At 40.8% G+C, this 21,756-nt stretch overlaps 1 protein-coding gene across 1 annotated transcript in view; it reads left to right on the forward strand.

The window, feature by feature from the left end:
- The window catches only part of LOC135473526 (solute carrier family 22 member 6-like), an 11,775-nt gene extending 6,350 nt beyond the window's left edge, over positions 1–5,425 (forward strand). The window contains exons 5-10 of the mRNA XM_064753377.1: positions 288–602; positions 987–1,121; positions 1,443–1,528; positions 3,000–3,114; positions 4,843–4,915; positions 5,249–5,425. Coding sequence (XP_064609447.1) covers positions 288–602; positions 987–1,121; positions 1,443–1,528; positions 3,000–3,114; positions 4,843–4,915; positions 5,249–5,425 — 901 coding nt within the window. The remainder of the gene's footprint in view (positions 1–287; positions 603–986; positions 1,122–1,442; positions 1,529–2,999; positions 3,115–4,842; positions 4,916–5,248) is intronic.
- Positions 5,426–21,756: the final 16,331 nt, after the last annotated feature.

The following is a 21,756-nucleotide window of genomic DNA, read 5'->3' on the forward strand; positions in this document are numbered from 1 at the left end:
CTATATTGTCCACCACAACATGAAAATGGTGCATTTACACTGTCATAGTGGTATATATATAGCAGTATGCTACCACTCTAGTTTGATGCTGCTCCTGTCCATCATAATACCACAGTCTATCTCATGTCGCTAACGGTAAAAAAGTTAAATATCAGAATTTCCCTGAAAACTGTCGTGGATTAATGATACATTTTCAAAATTCGCCACCACACAGTCATGATAACATTGCAGTCACATGCACCACACGGTAAAGGTATTGTATCATAAGCCCGACCTTTATGCTACAGATTCTTAAAGGAAACACTGAGATGGTTGTTTGCAAATGGAAGAACGGAAGATGCAAAGGAAATCATCAAAAAGGCTATCCGCATGAACAAGGCGCCAGAAACAGAGGTCTGGGAACAGGCGACCAGGTGCATAGCTGAGAGTGAACGATCTTGGCAACGCGCGCAGAAAGAAACAGAGTTATCCGCTCTTGGTTCACCAGGCACGGCAGTTGGTCTCTCTTTGAATGGCTACGGATCTGAAAAACCATTGTCCATTATTGATATATTTAAAATTCCACGTCTTCGGTGCACCGCCTTAATAATGTTTTTCGTTTGGTAAGTCAACATAGTGCAGGTTAAATAATCTGACATTAATATTTGGTTTTAAATTTCAAGAGAATTTTGACATGTTTAATTGAAAATTACACTACTGTCAACACGAAAACGTACTGACTAACTACGCACTGTTACTTTTTCTATGCTGTCGTAGTAAAAAAGTTATTTTCATGGAAAGATAAAGAATTGCCAACGTTCTGACTAACGTTGGGTTGATCTGGCCATTTTTTCCAAGATAACAAACGTTCTGAGTCACTCTAGGTTAATCTTGTTATCTGTTCAATGATTGTGAAAGCATTGACTCACCTCGAGTTGATCTTGTTATCTGCTGCAGAATTGTGAACGTTCTGACTCACTTTGGATTGATCTTGTCATCTGTTCCAGGATTGTGAACGCCCTGACACACTTTGGGCTGGTCTTGACCTCCGCAAAACTGGCCGGGAACAGATTCATCAACTATATCCTAGTCAGTATGGACATGCTACCAGCTAGTTTTATAGCCTACTTTATTCTTATAAGGTAATAAAATGGCTTTATTCATGGCTTGTTGTGGACTTACCAAATACACATCTGGCTCCACACATTGTTTACTTTAAACTTGTCAGTAGATTAGACTCATCGTACATGATCACGTAACCATGCAAGACTATGATAACTGGTATAGATGATTATACATAATCAGACAAGTAAGGTCACTTAACATTATTCATCAATGGGAGACTCGAGGACGAGCTACACAGAAGGTCCAAATGACAGTAGAACGAATCGTTTTCCTCTGTGTACTTCATGTATGTTTTTATGAGAACACGACAATGCATAAATCATAGCATCTCATTGCAGGTTTGGGAGAAAGCCTGCCTGCTGCTCTTTCCACGCCATTGTTGGAGTTTGTTTGGTCGTGGCGGCTCTGGTACAAGGGTTTGGTGGTAAGGGATGAGAAACATTACCAAAATCTGAACCCCATTGTTCTGTCTATAGGGTGCCACAAAGTAACACATAGGTTGAATTTTCACATTTCTTAATTAATAAATAATTTGATACGCTGTCGTTTTCAGCTATGTTACACAATGCGAAAGTAAGAATGTCAATTATCATGATATAAACAGCAGAATTATACTCGTTATCAAATTGAACGAACTTAAACGAAGGCATTTGATGGCGTGTCCTTGGTAAACATGGTTTACGAAGGGACCATTTATGACTTAGATTGAAATCACAACATAACTTGCATCTAACAAATGCTAGGCTATGAACTGCCAGTGATATCACTTTATTTTACAACTAATTCGGCTTCATCCACGGTGTAAACTGGTGCTAATATTGCTACTATTTAACCATTTACATGATCGCTTAGGAGGAAATCATAGCTGAGATTAATTGGCAAACCATACCTGAGGTGGATAGACAAGTTTCGAAGGGCAGGACTTGACCAGGCATACGGGTGACCATTTGCCAACTATTTCTAACACATTACACTCACTGAAGTTTTTCCGTTGTCATTTATGTTGCATATCTAACTCGTATGTATTGCCAACTGTCACAATGCCGTCGCTGTAGTTTTGTATGTTGTCATTCATATTGTATGTCTAACTCGTATGTATTGCCAATTGTCACACTGCGGTCGCTGTAGTTTTGTATGTTGTCATTTATATTGTATGTCTAACTCCTATGTATTGCCAACTGTCACACTGCGGTCGCTGTAGTTTTGTATATTGTCATTTATGTTATATATCTAACTCCTATGTGTTGCCAACTGTCACAATGCCGTCGCTGTAGTTCTGTATGTTGTCATTTATATTGTATGTCCAACTCCTATGTATTGCCAACTGTCACACTGCGGTCGCTGTAGTTTTGTATATTGTCATTTATGTTATATATCTAACTCCTATGTATTGCCAACTGTCACACTGCGGTCGCTGTAGTTTTGTATGTTGTCATTCATATTGTATGTCTATCTCCTATGTATTGGTGCGGTCGCTGTAGTTTTGTATGTTGTCATTTATATTGTATATCTAACTCCTATGTATTGCCAGCTGCCACACTGCGGTCGCTGTAGTTTTGTATGTTGTCATTTATATTGTATGTCTAACTCCTATGTATTGCCAGCTGCCACACTGCGGTCGCTGTAGTTTTGTATGTTGTCATTCATATTGTATGTCTAACTCCTGTATACTGCCAACTGTCACAATGTCTTTGCTGTAGTTTTGTATGTTGACGCCTTGTCATACACTGCTGTCTAATATGAAATAGTTTACAATCTCAACATTAAAGTTATCTCTGGTTATAAATTTGTTTAAATAAATATCTAAGTAAGATGTGCTATCTGAAAATAAGACAAAACAGAAAAAGAATTCCACTTAATCATACCACTATAATCAAATGCTTTCATTGTTCCAGGTCAAGAATTTTCAACGATCGTAACGGTGTTTACAATCCTGGGGAAGTTCGGTAACTCTGCCTCGTTCGTCATTCTTTTCCTTTATACACCAGAACTGTATCCCACAAACCTCAGGTATGCGGATATCACCATTACCAGTGTTAATCTGTCTTTGTTTACATAGCTCTGTTTGTGAAATCAAGGGTGTGGACAGCATCTGAGTAAATAGATAAAGAGTCAATGAACCAATGGCATTACTTGTATTGACCACCTTCTTTCTTAGTTCGCAACCTTGAATGTAAACACAGGCTTAATGCAATGGCCGAAAAGGTAAAACAAAAATGATAAGAGCTCAGAAAGAAATGATCATGAAACAATAATTCCTTCCCCAAGGCCGAATCAGCAACTTTCTTTGATAAATCCAGAACACCAAGTTTGAGAGTGAATATCCAAAAACAAAACCAAGTGGAACAAGGAATTATTTACTGTTCGGGATATTATTCACGTTTGTCAGATCCTAATGTAAATACTGCAACATTCTTTGACTGATTGATCTGTAGTCCTTTGATAACAAAAGAAACACAAAATGAATTGATCTGACAGGCATGTCTTCAAGAAGACTGTAACGAGGAAATGAAATAAAGGGTGTGGATAACAAGTAAGGGAACAGCTCTAGCCGAACCCAAGCCCGTGAATTGGTGCCAAAATAAAATAAAGGGAAAAATTTGGATGGGTGGGTTTGATCATGGGTTATCACATGTAATACTGGACAATCTATAAAGCAGATATTGTTTGGTGACTTAGTGTATGTAAGGAGAGGGTTTATTTCTCTGATGATTTCATCGTTTGATTTATTATCTTAACGGCTGGAAATTCTGAAAAACAATTTTGAGGTGCAAACTCCCACGTTGTGTTTCTTTGATCTTGGAGTTAACTTTTTGGATGCCGATTTCTATGACAGCAAGTACCAGTGGTCGAGGATATTAAAAACCACGAGACTAATCTCCACTGCTGAACGTAGGGTAAATGGGGTCCATATTTCTCTTTTTACAAAGATGATCTGGATGTATCTATAATATATACATATATGTAAATATACTAAAATCTAGACAGATTTTCGCTCTGAAGAGACTTGTCTTTTACGGACAAGTGTGACCGTAACTTAAGAATCTTAAGGAATCTTGCCACAAACACAGGTCTTTCTGACATTTAACGGCTTATTTTCTATCATTTATGGTCCACCCTAATTCAACCTTCCTCAGATAATGATTATGATATATTCATGGACGAAAATAACCCTCCGAGCGTTTCGTAATACGACAGTAGAATCCCCACCTCTCACTGTTTGTTCAGTTTTGGTGAGAAGACACGGTAGTTTTCATTGTCTAACATTAATAGTCGAAGATCACTTGTCTCCAACCAATGCATATGGGCCAACTCATCAACCAATGCTGTTATCCAAAGTCAAAGAATAGCACCTGCAGTTTTTGTTTAATATACTGGTATGAGGTTGTTGTTTAGGCTAAGTGTAAAATTGAAGACTTGGCCTAAAGTTAAATCTGGTAATAACCAGTTTTGAACTAACGAGCCACGGTGTGCATACATGTGTGGCACATAGAAATGTCCATCAAACACCTTTCAAAGTCTGGGGAGTGAAATCCCAGGCACAGCGGCTTGCCCCATCCATGAGACCGATAACACCCATAAAACTTGCCATCGTGTAAGTGAAAATATTCTTGAGTGTGGTGTTAAATTACAATACCCCTTAGTCATGTAACTCTTATACCAAGGAAGTGCACATCTTCAACTAAGTTGAATTATGAGTGCTGTTATATGTATATTATTCATTTCTAATTTCTCAAGGAGCTTTGGCCTGGGATTTGCTTCGTCAGCTTCCAGACTCGGTGGCATGTTGGCGCCCTTTTCAAATTTAGTGGTAAGTCGCCTGGTACTGGTCTATTTTTTTGGGGCGGATTAATGTTGAGGAGTGAGGGCTTGTGTGAATTGGTCAGTTACAGTCTTGTCGTTTTATACGAGGAGCACCGTGAGGTTAGTTATTCGATATACAAGGGTTTATTATAATTGGAGAGTTTGTGCTAAAAGTAGCAAATACTGGTATATACACACGACATTGACAGTGTTTCACCAATAAATGTTTATAATATTGTTTATTTACATATTTGAATGGTGTTTTACGCCATACCCCAGAATATTTCACTTATAATTTATGTAGGTTCTCTACAGCATTGTGTGCATGCCCCCATTTCAGATGGATTACATACCGTGGGCTCCCGGAACTGTGTATGGAATCTGCTCTCTGCTCGCTTGTCTCCTGATCATGCTTTTACCAGAGACTCTGAACAGACAACTGCCACAAACCGTGGAGGAGATCAACGCCTGGAACGGACCTTCAATCTGCCGAAGAAAGACTTCAGAATCCGAGTAGAGCCAAAATTCTCATCTCACTATATCAGCTCTTTCAGTCGCTCTATTTCTGGTGTTACTCGCTCTACACAAGGCAAAGCCTTGGAACAAATGCCTCACACTCCTGTTTGTCTTCTAAAATGTACAACAAAATATGTTCATATGACTGACGGCTTAAAAAATAAGGATGAACGAAACAAGGCAGCAGGCATTATTCCACAGTACACTCACATGGTTGAAACGTAAGTGTAATCGTGAACAGAACACAATGTCAATAAATAATCAACATATAAGTGTTTTCTTCTACCTAAAAAAAATTGATATTGTGAGGTAGTCGCAAAAAAGGCCTATCTCAGTCTGAACTTTAGGCAACAGGAAACGTAATGCTCGGCGAAAGAAAGTTTATATTATCCAAAAGACTATGTGCACTGTAGACATATTTAGACAAAAACATCCCACTAATATCGGCAAATACATTACCAGTAAGCAGAAAAATCTATTTTCCTAATTCCCCTAAGCGTTTCATGAATAACTCATGTAGAATGTGGCCATGTAGAAATTGTTATTTAATTTCAAGATATATTATATATATATATATATATATATATATATATATATATAATTTCAAGGCACAGTTTTGCATCCCACAACAAGTTTTATCATCACTGTACATCGTAATGTCGGCATGGAAGAAGGCTATTTTAGAAAAGGCATAGTCTATACTAAATGGCATGTAGGTCACGGGTACCGCATCTTCAAATACCTAAGCTACTATGAAATAACGTTGCTGAAAGAAATTTTTCCAGGAGCTAACTCGGACCGAATCAAGGACGTTTCTGACCAAATTTTGGTAGTTTAGTTTTGTTTTTGGTACTAGAAGTTAAAATTTAGATACGTTTGTCGGATGATAACGTTGGTGAGGTGGGCAAAATTTCAATGTTAAGCCCATTAATAAGCTTTAAGACTGTATTTCATATTTCGACTTAAGTCAGAGGTGACTTAGAATCGGCCCCTGATGGATAGGTCACGTCCAACTAACTCTATACACTGGGCTGAATAATGTTTGGCATTTCTGCATGAACTCGAGTGTTTCGACGGGCTTTGACTAATTTGTACCCATTCCTTTGTCTGTTAGTCAAATATATAGACATTAATCATACAACGATGTGTTGTATAGCCCGCAACGACACATCATTTAGGTATAGTTACCAAAGTCTGCTTTCAGGCTTAAAAAACGTAACATTTTTCTGGGGAGTATCTGTCATACTGAATATAACCTGTTACTAATATAACACAGCGTACCACGCAAGGCCTTCCCTGACGACGTAACAAAGCACCCTTTGCTGGTGAATAGGTGTTCGTTTTGAATACTCATTCATATTTTTGCTGCAATCATTCGTCTTTGTGTGTGTGTGTGGGGGGGTGGGGTGGGGGAGTGTGGAAGTGCACTTCCACTTATTACCATGTTCATTTGTTGAAGTCTAAGGCTCTGTGTAACTTTATACATTATTATCATTGTTTTTGTATATTTCTGATAAATATTCTGTTATGATTTATTGTATTTTCTGTAGCAGCTGTGCTTGGATTAAGAATGATGGATTTCTAAAACAATATAATAAATATTAATCTATTGGGAGTTATTTATTGTTCTTCTTTTAAATTTTCACTGAATTTCGTTAGGTTTAATGATTCTACCGAAAAACTTCTTGTCGCATGCACAATGTTTGATACTAATTTACCTTGAACTCTCTTCATTTTATTGTGATATTTTGGCTTTTAAAATGTGCTGCAGTTTGCACTTTTTTGAAAATTGCCTTTTCATCCATAGTAATTTCTGTCTGAACAAATACTTTTCCATTTCCTCTTAGTTTTCATTGACCACATAATCATAATTTTGAGCGTCCAGTGGGATTGTCTGAATATCAATATCAGATAACAATATCTGAGTTGTTTTCATTTGTTTGTTAAAACAGTGTGGAACTTTCGCGTTCGAACTCTTTTGTCGTTGAAGGTAAAAACATTCCTATTGTGTCAGGCGGCTTGTGAATAATATGAGGCAACGTTTGTTGTGTGTCGCCATTTTCCAGAGGTCGAAATGACAACTTTTTCATTTGGAAACTTCTCAAGTTCACAAACTTTCAACTGACCGGTTTCTCCATCGTTGCTCCACACTAAATTTCAGGCGCCCATGTTATAGTAAATGTTATCAATAACAGTTGCTTAACATTATTGAGAAGTCATATGATACTGTGGGAATGTCTTTACCTTTAACGACAATGGAGTTCGAACTCGAAACTCTACTATTAAATAACTTGTGGATTTGAAGGTCAACTCATGATTGACATCTAATATGGACCGTATCAAATGATAAAAAAAAATGCGGTATTGATTTACGGTATAATGGCTAAACAATATACCGCTGCACAGAGGCATATTAACTTAAGAGCCAACAATATGAAGAGTAAAATCAGAGCATCGACAAGAGTGTGATGGTTCTCAAAATCCCGGCTATTGTCAATGTATCTCAGAATTTTACTCCATCTGTTCATGTAAACTATACATTTCACTTGAGAAAGCTGATGTCATAATGTGCTAAAATTGGTGATAAATCTGATTTTGTGAAATTAGTGCAAAACGTCGTCTGAAAATGAAAGCTGCCCAGTTTTAATAGAGCGATTATAGCATAACGCCCGGTCGTACGTGGGAAGGTGTTGCAGCAAACTTGCGGATGGTCATGGGTTTCCTCCGGGCTTTGTCAGGTTTCCCCCCACCATAGTGCAGGCCGCCGTTGTATATAAGTGAAATATTCTTGAGTTCGGCGTAAAACACCAATGAAATAAATAAATACTGAGAATGAGACAATTATTCACACCTGATACATTACAAAGCTTGTTGTTAAAAGACGCTTGCCCTTATCAGGGCTACAGGTGTGCTTTAAATAAATACGATTATTTAAGTGAATCAGTGGAAAACCATCTGATGAAGGGCTGTTGGCTCTGAACAACACTTATCCAGCTTCGGGTTAACGAACGTTATCTCTTTGATCCTGTCTCTTGTATAGCCTCACCATTCTCTGGACAAGGTGAAAGCATAGCCGGCCTAACCACGGTTAAGTGGCGTACGCGCAAAGAAGTGTGAATAGAACAATGGAGCACTCCCATTTACCGATACAGTATTGCGAGCAGGGCCTGTTTGCTCGCACCAGCTTGAACGTCTAAGGTAAAAAAAATAGGCGTTTTTTGCTTAGATGATTTGAAAGAACTTTTCTCGTTACTCAGTTTGTATCACTATCTGGTTGTTATTTTATTTTAAGAAGAAAATCTACACTGTCCTTCAGATATTGACGTGGAAAGAGTTGTGAGCTTTTTGTTTGAGTTAATGGAATAATGAACATAAATTATGTTATCCGAACCAACGCCCAACACTTTTGGGTATAAATACCACCTCTTTGGTGACTACAGGGGAATCTGTGAAGATTTATAGCGCCTTACTTAGCTGTTTTCTTGAAGAGCGCGATCATTTCGAAAAAGGTATGTAAAATGCATGTAAAAAGTTTTTGGTGTCCAGTTGTTATAAAATTAAGTCAATGCACATTACAAATCAATGACTTTACAATGGCATTTAGTCCGATAAATATCTCTTAACCACACGATTGTGCTGAAAACTTCTCCCTCTTTTAAAAATCACTTTTAAAGTGATCCATCAGCAGTACTCAATTTTTTGCTCTTATTTTAGAATAGCCCAGTTAATTACATTTCACAGAATATCAATGTGCACGTGTTAATGTTCAAAATCAGTAATAAATATCTTAAATTTCTTTGTCAAGCGTGTCACTTCATAATTTTTCAAACTTTAGAATCATTTTAACACCATTAATATAATACAGGTATGAGTCTGATATTTACTTAATGACAATAATTTGAGCTATACAAAAAATTTCTTTTGATTAACAAATATAAATTTTTAGCAAAAGATTTCTGGTTTAGACTCTTTAAATGAATCATTTCTAGATTATTATTCGTGTGTTTTAGACTCGCCTTCATCGCTGAAATGGCACAAGGACTGTTTGTTACACTATTGCTCTTATTGACGGCAATTGATTGGTGTGGGTCGTGTAACTGTAGTAGCCAAATTAACCCGAGTACTGTGACGCTTGGAGCCCGAAACTCCACTACTGAGTCTTTATTGGGTAATAAAACCTCTGGGCAGAGTGTATTATTCCCACTGATATCAGATGATGAGCTCAGACAGTACAACCAGCTGTACTTCATCGTTACTGGGATCTTTATGCCGCCTGTCGCTATTGTTGGCTCAGTAGGAAACGTCTTGAGCCTTGTGGTTCTTGCAAGGGGAGTTCTAAAGTCTAGCTCTGTCGTCTATCTTTTTGTTATAGCTTTTCTTGACTTAGTGTACCAGATTTTCGCTTTTCCATGGAAATTTACAGCCTATGACTCAGTTACCAGTACCCTGTCATGGAAAACATTCTATAGCTATTATATATCGTACGCGTTTCCGGTGGCAAACATAAGCTACACGGCATCAGTGTGGATGGTTGTGGCTTTTACAGTTGAACGCTTTGTCATGGTAGTTTACCCCCTGAAGAAACATCTTGTACACGAAGATCAAGCTAAACGGATCGTTGGTGTAGTCGTCGTCTTTGCTGCTCTGATCAACGCCCCACGGTTTCTGGAGAGGTTTCCTTATTTTACGGTTGATCCTGACACAAAGCAAACATATTACGCCGTGAAGCTTACCGATCTACGCCTAAATTCGTCTTTCACAAGCATCATGTTCTGGTCGTCATTCGTCCTCAACATCGCTTTGCCATTTCTTCTGTTGGGCGTCTTTAACACGCTGATTGTTTACCATATTCGCCGCGCGAGTAAAAAAGCGCTCCACCTGGTGTCTAATGTTGCTGACCAATCCAACGACGCTAGAATGTCACGTGACACACAGATTACTCGTCTTCTCTTCGGAATAGTCATCGCCTTTTTTCTGTGCAACTCTGTTGGAGCTGTGATGAATGTCTTGATGGGAATATACGGAGATTCTCTATATGTTAAAATTTGGTGTAGACTGATGGTGGTGATTGCAAACGCATTGTTAAGTACAAACCCGACTGTTAATTTTGTCGTCTACACAACGTGCAGCTCTGCCATGAGGAAGGCGATTGGAGAAGTGATGGAATGTCGGCGTGTGCGTAAAATGGAGAAAAGTTCTGTTTCAGGAATCACACAGAAAACAACAGCTTCGTGTTAACAACCTAAATCTGCGGATGAACAGCCATTATAGAGAAGAGCAATAAAGTAAATTCCATACCACAGAATGCCTTGCCTTGAAGGTAGATCATCTGTGTTCTTAGTACAAATAAACGAAGGCACGATCACAACACTGACGTAATGTCCTCCGACTCATCAACAGAAAAAGACTCAGGCAAGCTTAGTTTAACGAATTTGAAGTAAATATCAGATATCAAGTTCATTATTGATTTATTTGTGGGCACCGTCGGTGGATATATTTGAACAGTGTTAACCTTTGCTATGGATGAGAGCTATTGTTACAATTGTCGTAATTGTCATCAGTGATGTAAGTGTTCAGATAATGTCTAAATATAAACATGATGATTAAACATTACTGGTTGTTGATCTTCTTTGTTATGATAGTTGTTAGAGTTATCCGACAATTTGTGTTAGTGCCCCAAGCAAATGATGATGAACTATCAAGCAGCAATCACAATTGGCTGTCCTCTGGTGTTTGAAAAGAAACGTTACGGATAAAAATTCTGACCTAGAATCCATTTAGCGAAGCGTGCACATTGTATTTTGCTACAATATTGATAAGATACCACAAAGTATATGCATTCAGTTGGAGAGATGTACTTTCGCTTTATTTTCGATATAAAATCTTGTATTTAAATGACGGAGAAGAGCTCCGAATATGTACATCAAAGGATCAAAGGACCGGAGAGGAAGCCAGAGAAAGCTGGACTTGGACTCACAGCGAACGCATTGGTGACAAGTTCCTGTGTTATGGGCTAACGAACAGGCTAATTCAGCAGGCTAACGGACAGGCTAATTCAGCAGGCTAACGAACAGGCTAATTCAGCAGGCTAACGAACAGGCTAATTCAGCAGGCTGACGGACAGGCTAATTCAGGAGGCTGACGGACAGGCTAATTCAGCAGGCTAACGGACAGGCTAATTCAGCAGGCTAACGGACAGGTTAATTCAGCAGGCTGGCGGACAGGCTAATTCAGCAGGCTGGCGGACAGGCTAATTCAGGAGGCTGACGGACAGGTTAATTCAGCAGGCTGACGGACAGGTTAATTCAGCAGGCTGACGGACAGGCTAATTCAGCAGGCTGACGGACAGGTTAATTCAGCAGGCTGACGGACAGGTTAATTCAGCAGGCTAACGGACAGGCTAATTCAGCAGGCTGGCGGACAGGCTAATTCAGGAGGCTGACGGACAGGTTAATTCAGCAGGCTGACGGACAGGTTAATTCAGCAGGCTGACGGACAGGCTAATTCAGCAGGCTGACGGACAGGCTAATTCAGCAGGCTGACGGACAGGCTAATTCAGCAGGCTGACGGACAGGTTAATTCAGCAGGCTAACGGACAGGCTAATTCAGCAGGCTGGCGGACAGGCTAATTCAGCAGGCTGACGGACAGGTTAATTCAGCAGGCTGACGGACAGGTTAATTCAGCAGGCTGACGGACAGGCTAATTCAGGAGGCTGACGGACAGGCTAATTCAGCAGGCTGACGGACAGGCTAATTCAGCAGGCTGACGGACAGGTTAATTCAGCAGGCTGACGGACAGGCTAATTCAGGAAGCTGACGGACAGGTTAATTCAGCAGGCTGACGGACAGGTTAATTCAGCAGGCTAACGAACAGGCTAATTCAGTAGGCTGACGGACAGGCTAATTCAGCAGGCTAACGGACAGGTTAATTCAGGAGGCTGACGGACAGGTTAATTCAGCAGGCTGACGGACAGGTTAATTCAGCAGGCTGACGGACAGGCTAATTCAGCAGGCTGACGGACAGGTTAATTCAGCAGGCTAACGGACAGGTTAATTCAGCAGGCTGGCGGACAGGCTAATTCAGGAGGCTGACGGACAGGTTAATTCAGCAGGCTGACGGACAGGTTAATTCAGCAGGCTAACGAACAGGCTAATTCAGGAGGCTGACGGACAGGCTAATTCAGCAGGCTGGCGGACAGGCTAATTCAGGAGGCTGACGGACAGGTTAATTCAGCAGGCTGACGGACAGGTTAATTCAGCAGGCTAACGAACAGGCTAATTCAGGAGGCTGACGGACAGGCTAATTCAGCAGGCTAACGGACAGGTTAATTCAGCAGGCTGGCGGACAGGCTAATTCAGGAGGCTGACGGACAGGTTAATTCAGCAGGCTGACGGACAGGTTAATTCAGCAGGCTAACGAACAGGCTAATTCAGGAGGCTGACGGACAGGCTAATTCAGCAGGCTGACGGACAGGTTAATTCAGCAGGCTGGCGGACAGGCTAATTCAGGAGGCTGACGGACAGGTTAATTCAGCAGGCTGACGGACAGGTTAATTCAGCAGGCTAACGGACAGGTTAATTCAGCAGGCTGGCGGACAGGCTAATTCAGGAGGCTGACGGACAGGTTAATTCAGCAGGCTGACGGACAGGTCAATTCAGCAGGCTAACGGACAGGTTAATTCAGCAGGCTGGCGGACAGGCTAATTCAGGAGGCTGACGGACAGGTTAATTCAGCAGGCTGACGGACAGGTTAATTCAGCAGGCTAACGAACAGGCTAATTCAGGAGGCTGACGGACAGGCTAATTCAGCAGGCTAACGGACAGGTTAATTCAGGAGGCTGACGGACAGGTTAATTCAGCAGGCTGACGGACAGGTTAATTCAGCAGGCTGACGGACAGGCTAATTCAGCAGGCTGACGGACAGGTTAATTCAGCAGGCTAACGGACAGGTTAATTCAGCAGGCTGGCGGACAGGCTAATTCAGGAGGCTGACGGACAGGTTAATTCAGCAGGCTGACGGACAGGTTAATTCAGCAGGCTAACGAACAGGCTAATTCAGGAGGCTGACGGACAGGCTAATTCAGCAGGCTGGCGGACAGGCTAATTCAGGAGGCTGACGGACAGGTTAATTCAGCAGGCTGACGGACAGGTTAATTCAGCAGGCTAACGAACAGGCTAATTCAGGAGGCTGACGGACAGGCTAATTCAGCAGGCTAACGGACAGGTTAATTCAGCAGGCTGGCGGACAGGCTAATTCAGGAGGCTGACGGACAGGTTAATTCAGCAGGCTGACGGACAGGTTAATTCAGCAGGCTAACGAACAGGCTAATTCAGGAGGCTGACGGACAGGCTAATTCAGCAGGCTGACGGACAGGTTAATTCAGCAGGCTGGCGGACAGGCTAATTCAGGAGGCTGACGGACAGGTTAATTCAGCAGGCTGACGGACAGGTTAATTCAGCAGGCTAACGGACAGGTTAATTCAGCAGGCTGGCGGACAGGCTAATTCAGGAGGCTGACGGACAGGTTAATTCAGCAGGCTGACGGACAGGTCAATTCAGCAGGCTAACGGACAGGTTAATTCAGCAGGCTGGCGGACAGGCTAATTCAGGAGGCTGACGGACAGGTTAATTCAGCAGGCTGACGGACAGGTTAATTCAGCAGGCTAACGAACAGGCTAATTCAGGAGGCTGACGGACAGGTTAATTCAGCAGGCTGACGGACAGGCTAATTCAGGAGGCTGACGGACAGGTTAAATCAGCAGGCTGACGGACAGGTTAATTCAGCAGGCTAACGAACAGGCTAATTCAGGAGGCTGACGGACAGGCTAATTCAGCAGGCTGACGGACAGGTTAATTCAGCAGGCTGACGGACAGGTTAATTCAGCAGGCTAACGGACAGGTTAATTCAGCAGGCTGGCGGACAGGCTAATTCAGGAGGCTGACGGACAGGTTAATTCAGCAGGCTGACGGACAGGTTAATTCAGCAGGCTGACGAACAGGCTAATTCAGGAGGCTGACGGACAGGCTAATTCAGCAGGCTGACGGACAGGTTAATTCAGCAGGCTAACGGACAGGTTAATTTAGCAGGCTGGCGGACAGGCTAATTCAGGAGGCTGACGGACAGGCTAATTCAGCAGGCTGACGGAAAGGCTAATTCAGCAGGCTGACGGACAGGTTAATTCAGCAGGCTGACGGACAGGCTAATTCAGGAGGCTGACGGACAGGTTAATTCAGCAGGCTGACGGACAGGTTAATTCAACAGGCTGACGGACAGGCTAATTCAGCAGGCTAACGGACAGGCTAATTCAGCAGGCTGACGGACAGGCTAATTCAGCAGGCTAACGGACAGGCTAATTCAGCAGGCTGACGGACAGGTTAATTCAGCAGGCTGACGGACAGGCTAATTCAGCAGGCTGACGGACAGGCTAATTCAGCAGGCTGACGGACAGGTTAATTCAGCAGGCTGACGGACAGGCTAATTCAGCAGGCTGACGGACAGGCTAATTCAGCAGGCTGACGGACAGGCTAATTCAGCAGGCTAACGGACAGGCCATGGCGTTATCCGATATGAATTTAATGGTAAGAAAATGTGTGTGTATGTGTATGTATGTATATATGCTGGCTTCCTCCCCGGCCGTAAGTGGGAAGGTACGGATGGTCGTGGATTTTCCCCGGGCTCTACCCGGTTTCCTGCCACCATAATGCTGGCCGCCGTCGTATAAGTGAAATATTCTTGAGTACGGCGTAAAACACCAATCAAATAAATAAATAAATCTATGTGTATATGTATGTATGTGTGTGTGTGTGTGTGTGTGTGTGTGTGTGTGTGTGTGTGTGTGTGTGTGTGTGTGTGTGTGTGCGTGTGTGTGACACCAAAATCTCTTGAATTCGTATGAAATTATTTCGACTTCTTTCGCATTTTACAAATCAGTAATTGAGGGGCGTGAACGACCGAGGCGCAATGAGCCAGGATGCCTGTCATCAATGCGGTCGTTGTGAGTTCTCATGCTGGCTTCCTCTCCGGCCGTTCATGGGACGGCTTGGCAGCCACCTTCAGATGGTCGTGGATTTCCTCCAGGCTCTACCGGTTGCCTCCCACCATAATGCTCGCCACCGTATTTTAAGTGAAACGTTCTCCAGTAAAAAAAGGCCTAAAACACCAATAAACTAAATAAAAACCTATTGATTGATTTAAATATTGAATGCCCCGCGCCAAAAAAACTGCCGTTTAAAGGATACATGAAAAATACTACGAAATGAAGAGTATGGTTTTAATGAAAATGAATAAAACTATGCAAAAAATGACAATTTTTTTTGATGTTTGAGTCATATTTTATATTTCTGAGTCACATTTTATATTTCTTATTAACCTTTCACAGGTGTGCTTAGTGCTCACAAGTTTTTGAGAGCTATCACCGTTGACGTCAGCATAGCAATCTCCTGAATTTGCGGAATGATTGCTCGTTGCCTTACGAAACTGTTGTTAAAGCCATTTTTATATCCTAATAAGAACTTTAATGAGAACTGTACTGTAATATGTTATAAACCACATCCTAGACTGCATACTCAGAAGCAAAAACCAAGAGTTTTATGTATCCTTTAAGCTTAGACTGTGGTATATGAAATCATCTTACAGGACGTGTAGTAATGGTAACATGTGACACATGTATACATCGCTGAAAAGAAAAAAATTACATCCGTCGACTTGAACTAGTTGTAAGACGATACAACCGGTCGCCTTGTTGAAATGTCCACGGATGGCGCCAAATCTGCGATATACCTGGGACTTACTGTTCGAATATGTATAAACCTGGTAACAGATTGATGAAAATAAAAATTTTGGATCCGGATGAGATCCATTTATCATCAAAAATCATCATCTCCCGATGAGAAGACAGATCATCCACAGTTTTGTTCACATGTGTACGTACATAGATACAAATACATGACAGAGACAGATAAAGATAACACACGCAAACAAAATGTTGCACATATACATATAACCAAGCCAGTCCAAGACAATAACGTAAACAACAACAAAACAAAAATGTCAAAACCTAGAAAAGTTTTTTCTAAAGCAGATGAGTCTGCTACAGCTTGTGTACTTCCTGAGTCACCCATACAGCTTCTAGAGAGTTTCTCTCACTCTTGTCTATAGTTTTGCTTCAGCCTCTGACACGCTGCCTGAACAAACTCCAATAAAGACAATACGAAAACTCAGTGGGTTCAGCAGGGAGTTCATTGGCCATACAATATGCAATAACTTTGCCACACTTAAGCAGCTGTTTTGGTAAAAAACGTTATGCCTCTTGGACATCGCCAATCACAAGTATGGGGAATTGGTTCCTCCGCTCTTGGACATCATCCACTGGGTTGTTTCCACTTCACATATCACTAAGGTATGCGCGCTGATTCGTAGACTTCTTAGCTGTGGTTGGTAAGAGGTATGGGTAGACAGTCGGGACAAAACCACCTTGAGATCTGGAAAACAAGAAAATATGTCACTGCAAGAACACAAAACAAGATGTGTTAACATCCAATACTGTGGCATGATTGCCCGGCATCACACTTTTCTCACATGGTAACATGTCCTCTAAACCTCCTAGCGATTCTAAGAAAACAGGAGATTCAAGCTTGAATGAGAATGTTCCTTATTTAAATATCCGTACTGTTCTTTTTCCTTTAAACCTGACACTGTGTCCAAGTATTACAAGATCTCCTTTGACAAGTGTGTCAAAGGTTGTGTATACATGTATTTTGATTGTAGCAGACAATATGAAGTTATCCCGGTAACTTATCCACTCTTTATTTGGAAGACCGGCCAAGATAGCACAGTTGGTAGAGCGTCCGCTTCGGGAACAGTAGATCCAGGATTAATCCTTCGTCGAGCCACACCGAAGACTTTAAAAGAGGAAGTTGTAACTTCCTCGCTTGGCGTTCAGCATGAAGGGGGATAGTGCAAGGACTGGTTGACCCGTATCAGTATATTGGCTCGGGCGGGGCGGCTTACTTACCTTCGGTAAGGCGTCTCAGTGAAGCAGCACAAGATAAAATAGCGGTGGAAATCCATCCTGCAACAATGAGGTACATTACATACAAACTAAAGATTCCGTCGTGGTCATATGTCTGAAAAATTAACGTACGACGTTAAACCCAAGCACTCACTCACTGACTTTATTTAGAAGATCCAACTTGGTTAGACCTGTCTCAGGCCTTAAGTGGGAAGGTCTGCCAGCAACCTGCGGATGGTCGTGGGTTTCCCCCGGGCTGTGCCCGGTTTCCACTCACCATATTGCTGGCCGCCGTCGTATAAGTGAAATATTCTTGAGTACGGCGTAAAACACCAATCAAATATATAAATAAATTGGTTAGACCTGCACAATAGGGGAGTTTCGAGTTCACACTGTTTTATCGATGAAGGTAAAAAAATCCAACTGTATCATGTGACGTGTCAAAAATGTCAGGCAAATGTTTTTAATCTAATTGACTATAATTTGTGGGTCTGAAAAAAGTGTCAGAAAAGTAATTTAGCGTAGACCAATGATGGAGAAAATTGAGAATCAGAATGTTCGTGAACTTGATAAGCTCCTGATGGAAAGAGATGCCATTTGTGCCTCTGGAAAAAAGAGACAGGTGATCAGTAAATTGATGTCAACAAAGGATGCCTAACATTTTTTCTCAACTTTGACGACAAAAGTCGAACTTGCCTATTGCAACTCTTGGTTAGGTGCCAAAATGCATGTGATAACAAGTAGTGCAATGCCCGTCTGTCCAATGCTTTCTAGGCTGTATGGTTTTCATTTAATTAGCAACAAAGCAAGTCAAAACTATTCGAAAGTGTCCCATCTGCTTAACGTGGGGAGGCAAGACTGCGAGAAACTATTCACCGCAGTCTAGAACGCTCAGCATTTAGAGACCACAGCAAGGAAACGGGACAACAGTCAGTATAATGTGGCTGGGTGGGGTGTCACGGCAGCACCTTTGCGTTATATACTCTCTCTGCCAAAAGAAGACAAGTATATGTATTCATACGTGATGATTCCTCTTCGTCATATGACTGCAAATTGCCAAGTGCTACGTAAAAACCCTAAGCATACATACATACATACATACATCCATTCATCCATCCATACATACATACATACACACATATACCCCTTTTGACCAGTTTTACTTCTCATTTCCACTATGGCAGATGAAAGAGTTCAACACATCTGATGCAATCATAAAGGTAAGTTTTTTCATGACGTTCTTAGATGGTTTCATCACAACTGGAAATAATCGTATCTTCTTAGAAGCTAATCCCAGAGACATTGGTGCAACACCATTTGACATTTCAATGCAAGAAGACAAAAGTGATTCAAGTATAAATGAGATTATCCAACAGAGAAAGAGCTTAAACGTCGGCAATGCTCTGTGATAACAGCTTTAATATAATTTGTGTTTTTACATGCTAGGACACATAACAAACTGAGAGAGAAAACCATACGTTTCATGAATTCTTTAGCTTTAATTTGGATAAAAGAATCATTTTGTTTTGCATCAAGATGAAATAGCCATTAAGAGTTAAGCTTGACTTAAAAGAATTATGAGATGTGTTAGACGGGAAGCTAAAGTCCATTGCCTATAGCACGTAGAGCAAAAAGTTCAATTTTTCGTGTCTTTCGTTAAGGCTCCAAATATGTAAAAAACAAGCAAAAGCTATGCGACTTTGGGGATCTCTTATATTGTGAACCTATTGTCATATGTGTGTTCCGTCAGTCAATGAGATGGCAGTCTGTCGTTTATGTCAATGGCTGGTTTCACACACGCAGTTTGTTCAGCGCACTCTATTAAATGGCATATGGCAGAAGAACACCAATATTACGAAATGTTTTGCGAGACGTCTAGTTTAACTTCTCGTTAAACGTAAATTCTAGATTTTTAAACTTTTCGATCACTTTCCCTGATATGCTGAGAAATGGTCGCGTAGAAGGTGTGCGTTTAGAAAGGGTTTGTATAAACATACATTTAGGTTTATCAATGTTCAAAGAAAGGAAATCATTTGTCATTTTCTAACTTAGTATTTACAGTGTTAAATGTGTCATTCAGATTATTGGACGGAAAGGCAGTGCTGTTGTCATTAGCTAAAAGAATGAAGTGTGGGAAATCACAAACTTTGGTAAGATCGTTGACATAGAGCAAGATGAGTATTGGTCTCACTATAGAGCCCTTGGGTACACCACAATTAACATAAGTGTAATTGAAAAGATTATGGTTCAGTGCGGCACATTGTGTTCCATATTCAATGTTTAAGTTAACAAAACAAAAAGAAATCGAGCACATTGTGTTCCATATTCAATGTTTAAGTTAACAAAACAAAAAGAAATCGAAAACAGGGGGAAAACTCATGACTATCAGCATCTATGATGTACAGTTGACATTTTAAAGAAAAGCAGCAGAAACAATGTGTTTTGAATTGATTTGTGTATGACCCCTCTATCTGTGATGAAAAGCACCTTCCGTCAAAATTATGCTATCCACGATGAACGACTCTTCGCTCTCAGTTGCAGGATTATGGGAGTCCTTGGGTTGTCCTTTGGGTACCTTCGTCTTCTTGTCGTAAACGGTGTGGATGCTCGTTTGTCCTGACCACAACAAACATCGGACCGTTAAGCGAAATGTCAGTAGAACAAAAAGATCAATGAGAATATGGTTGTCTTTTTTGGTTTTAAGAAACAAGACTGTCCTATTAATTAGGGATCATATACAGAAAGAGATTTTGTCTGAAGCACATCGAGGGCCATATCCTTGAAATTCTGAAGTAGATCGAAAGATTGTGTCTTTGTATGATCCGAACAATGGAGACGTGCTTCCATTCCTTCGTTGCAGACTCGTATAAATACCACTCTCGCCCATGTACACGGCTTTTGTTAAGCTTCAAGGCTGGGTGTTCATAAGTTCATAAAGGTATGTGTATTGATATTTCTAGAGAATTATTTTGCCTTCGATCATTCTAAAACCGCTTTAATACAGTTTCTCTATTCTGCGTGTGGTAATAATTTAGAAAAGGAAAACGTATCGGGTAATATAACTCACGTGGCATGTAGATGCATGTAGATTATATTCAGCGTATTAAACTCGTTTTTGTCTCATATTCTTCCTAAGCTCTAAAGCTGTTATCGAATATAACCCGGTCATTAAGTAGATAGCTTAGCAACTTCGGTTGATTTGTTTGCTTTTTTGGAATATAACATTACTTATTATAACCAACGTCAGTATTTCATACAATGCACCACAGTGTATCCTTAATGCGGACTGGACACGACTCCCTGTGGCATTACACTGTAACATCGGACGTATCCCTATACTTGACTTATCCCGCTTAAACGGTAAAGCAAAGAAAAAACTGTAAGATTGTTGACTCTAGATGTGACCCGACTCGGAATCGAAAACCTGATCTCCCATTTCAGAAGCGAAAGTACTACCAACTGGAATTGCGTTGTGTAATAGTTTGATATAACATCAGATATAACAAAAACGATGAATTTATTAAGACCAGTACTGGAATGATATCGATTGCCAGATAACGTCTTTGCAAGTAAATATATATTTCCTAAAGATTTTGTTAAGCTGACCTTAGATAAAAAGAAAAGAGTCAAAAGAATATTAGGGTTTTGATAGAGGTTATCTTAGAAACCATATTAAGAAAGCATCCACCGATGTGCGTTGAAGACAACTAACAAAGGATTCATTATTTGACATGAACAGAAGAACCATAGTATAACAGGGGTGTTTGCCCTTCTCTTTTGGATAATAGGTTGTTTAGCTGATGCCGTCCATTGTTCAAGTTCTTCTTGCTAGAAATCCTTTGTTCCCATGGTAACAAACACGCAAACCTTCAGTGGGACAAAGGAACAGTGAGGAAATAGTGTCTCCCTTTAATCTTAAGAAACTCAAGCCGTATGAACCATAGATCATGTACAAAATGTTAAATCCGTTTTTAATTATGGTTTGGGTTAGAATATGTTTGGATAAAGAGCTAGGCAATTGTATATGACCTGAGTACGGGGACGGGGGGGTAAACATTTATTCATGGTAGAGAGGTATAAGTATCACTCCCTTATTCATTTGCAGGGAATATCGTGCAGATATGTAGCAAGCCAAGCTTCATTTCCAAGAGGTGTGTTGACTGTCAGACTAAGAAGTTCGTAAAGGTATGTGCAGTTGAGATCTGGAATTACGTAATACCAAAAAACTGAATGTTTAATTGTGCAACGCTTATACATTTTATACATGAAAAAAAATTGTTTGGTATTACTGATGTCTTTTGTTTTTTACCCATCTTTCCAG

This window comes from Liolophura sinensis, chromosome 8 (genome assembly GCF_032854445.1).
Source record: "Liolophura sinensis isolate JHLJ2023 chromosome 8, CUHK_Ljap_v2, whole genome shotgun sequence".
NCBI lineage: Eukaryota > Metazoa > Mollusca > Polyplacophora > Chitonida > Chitonidae > Liolophura > Liolophura sinensis.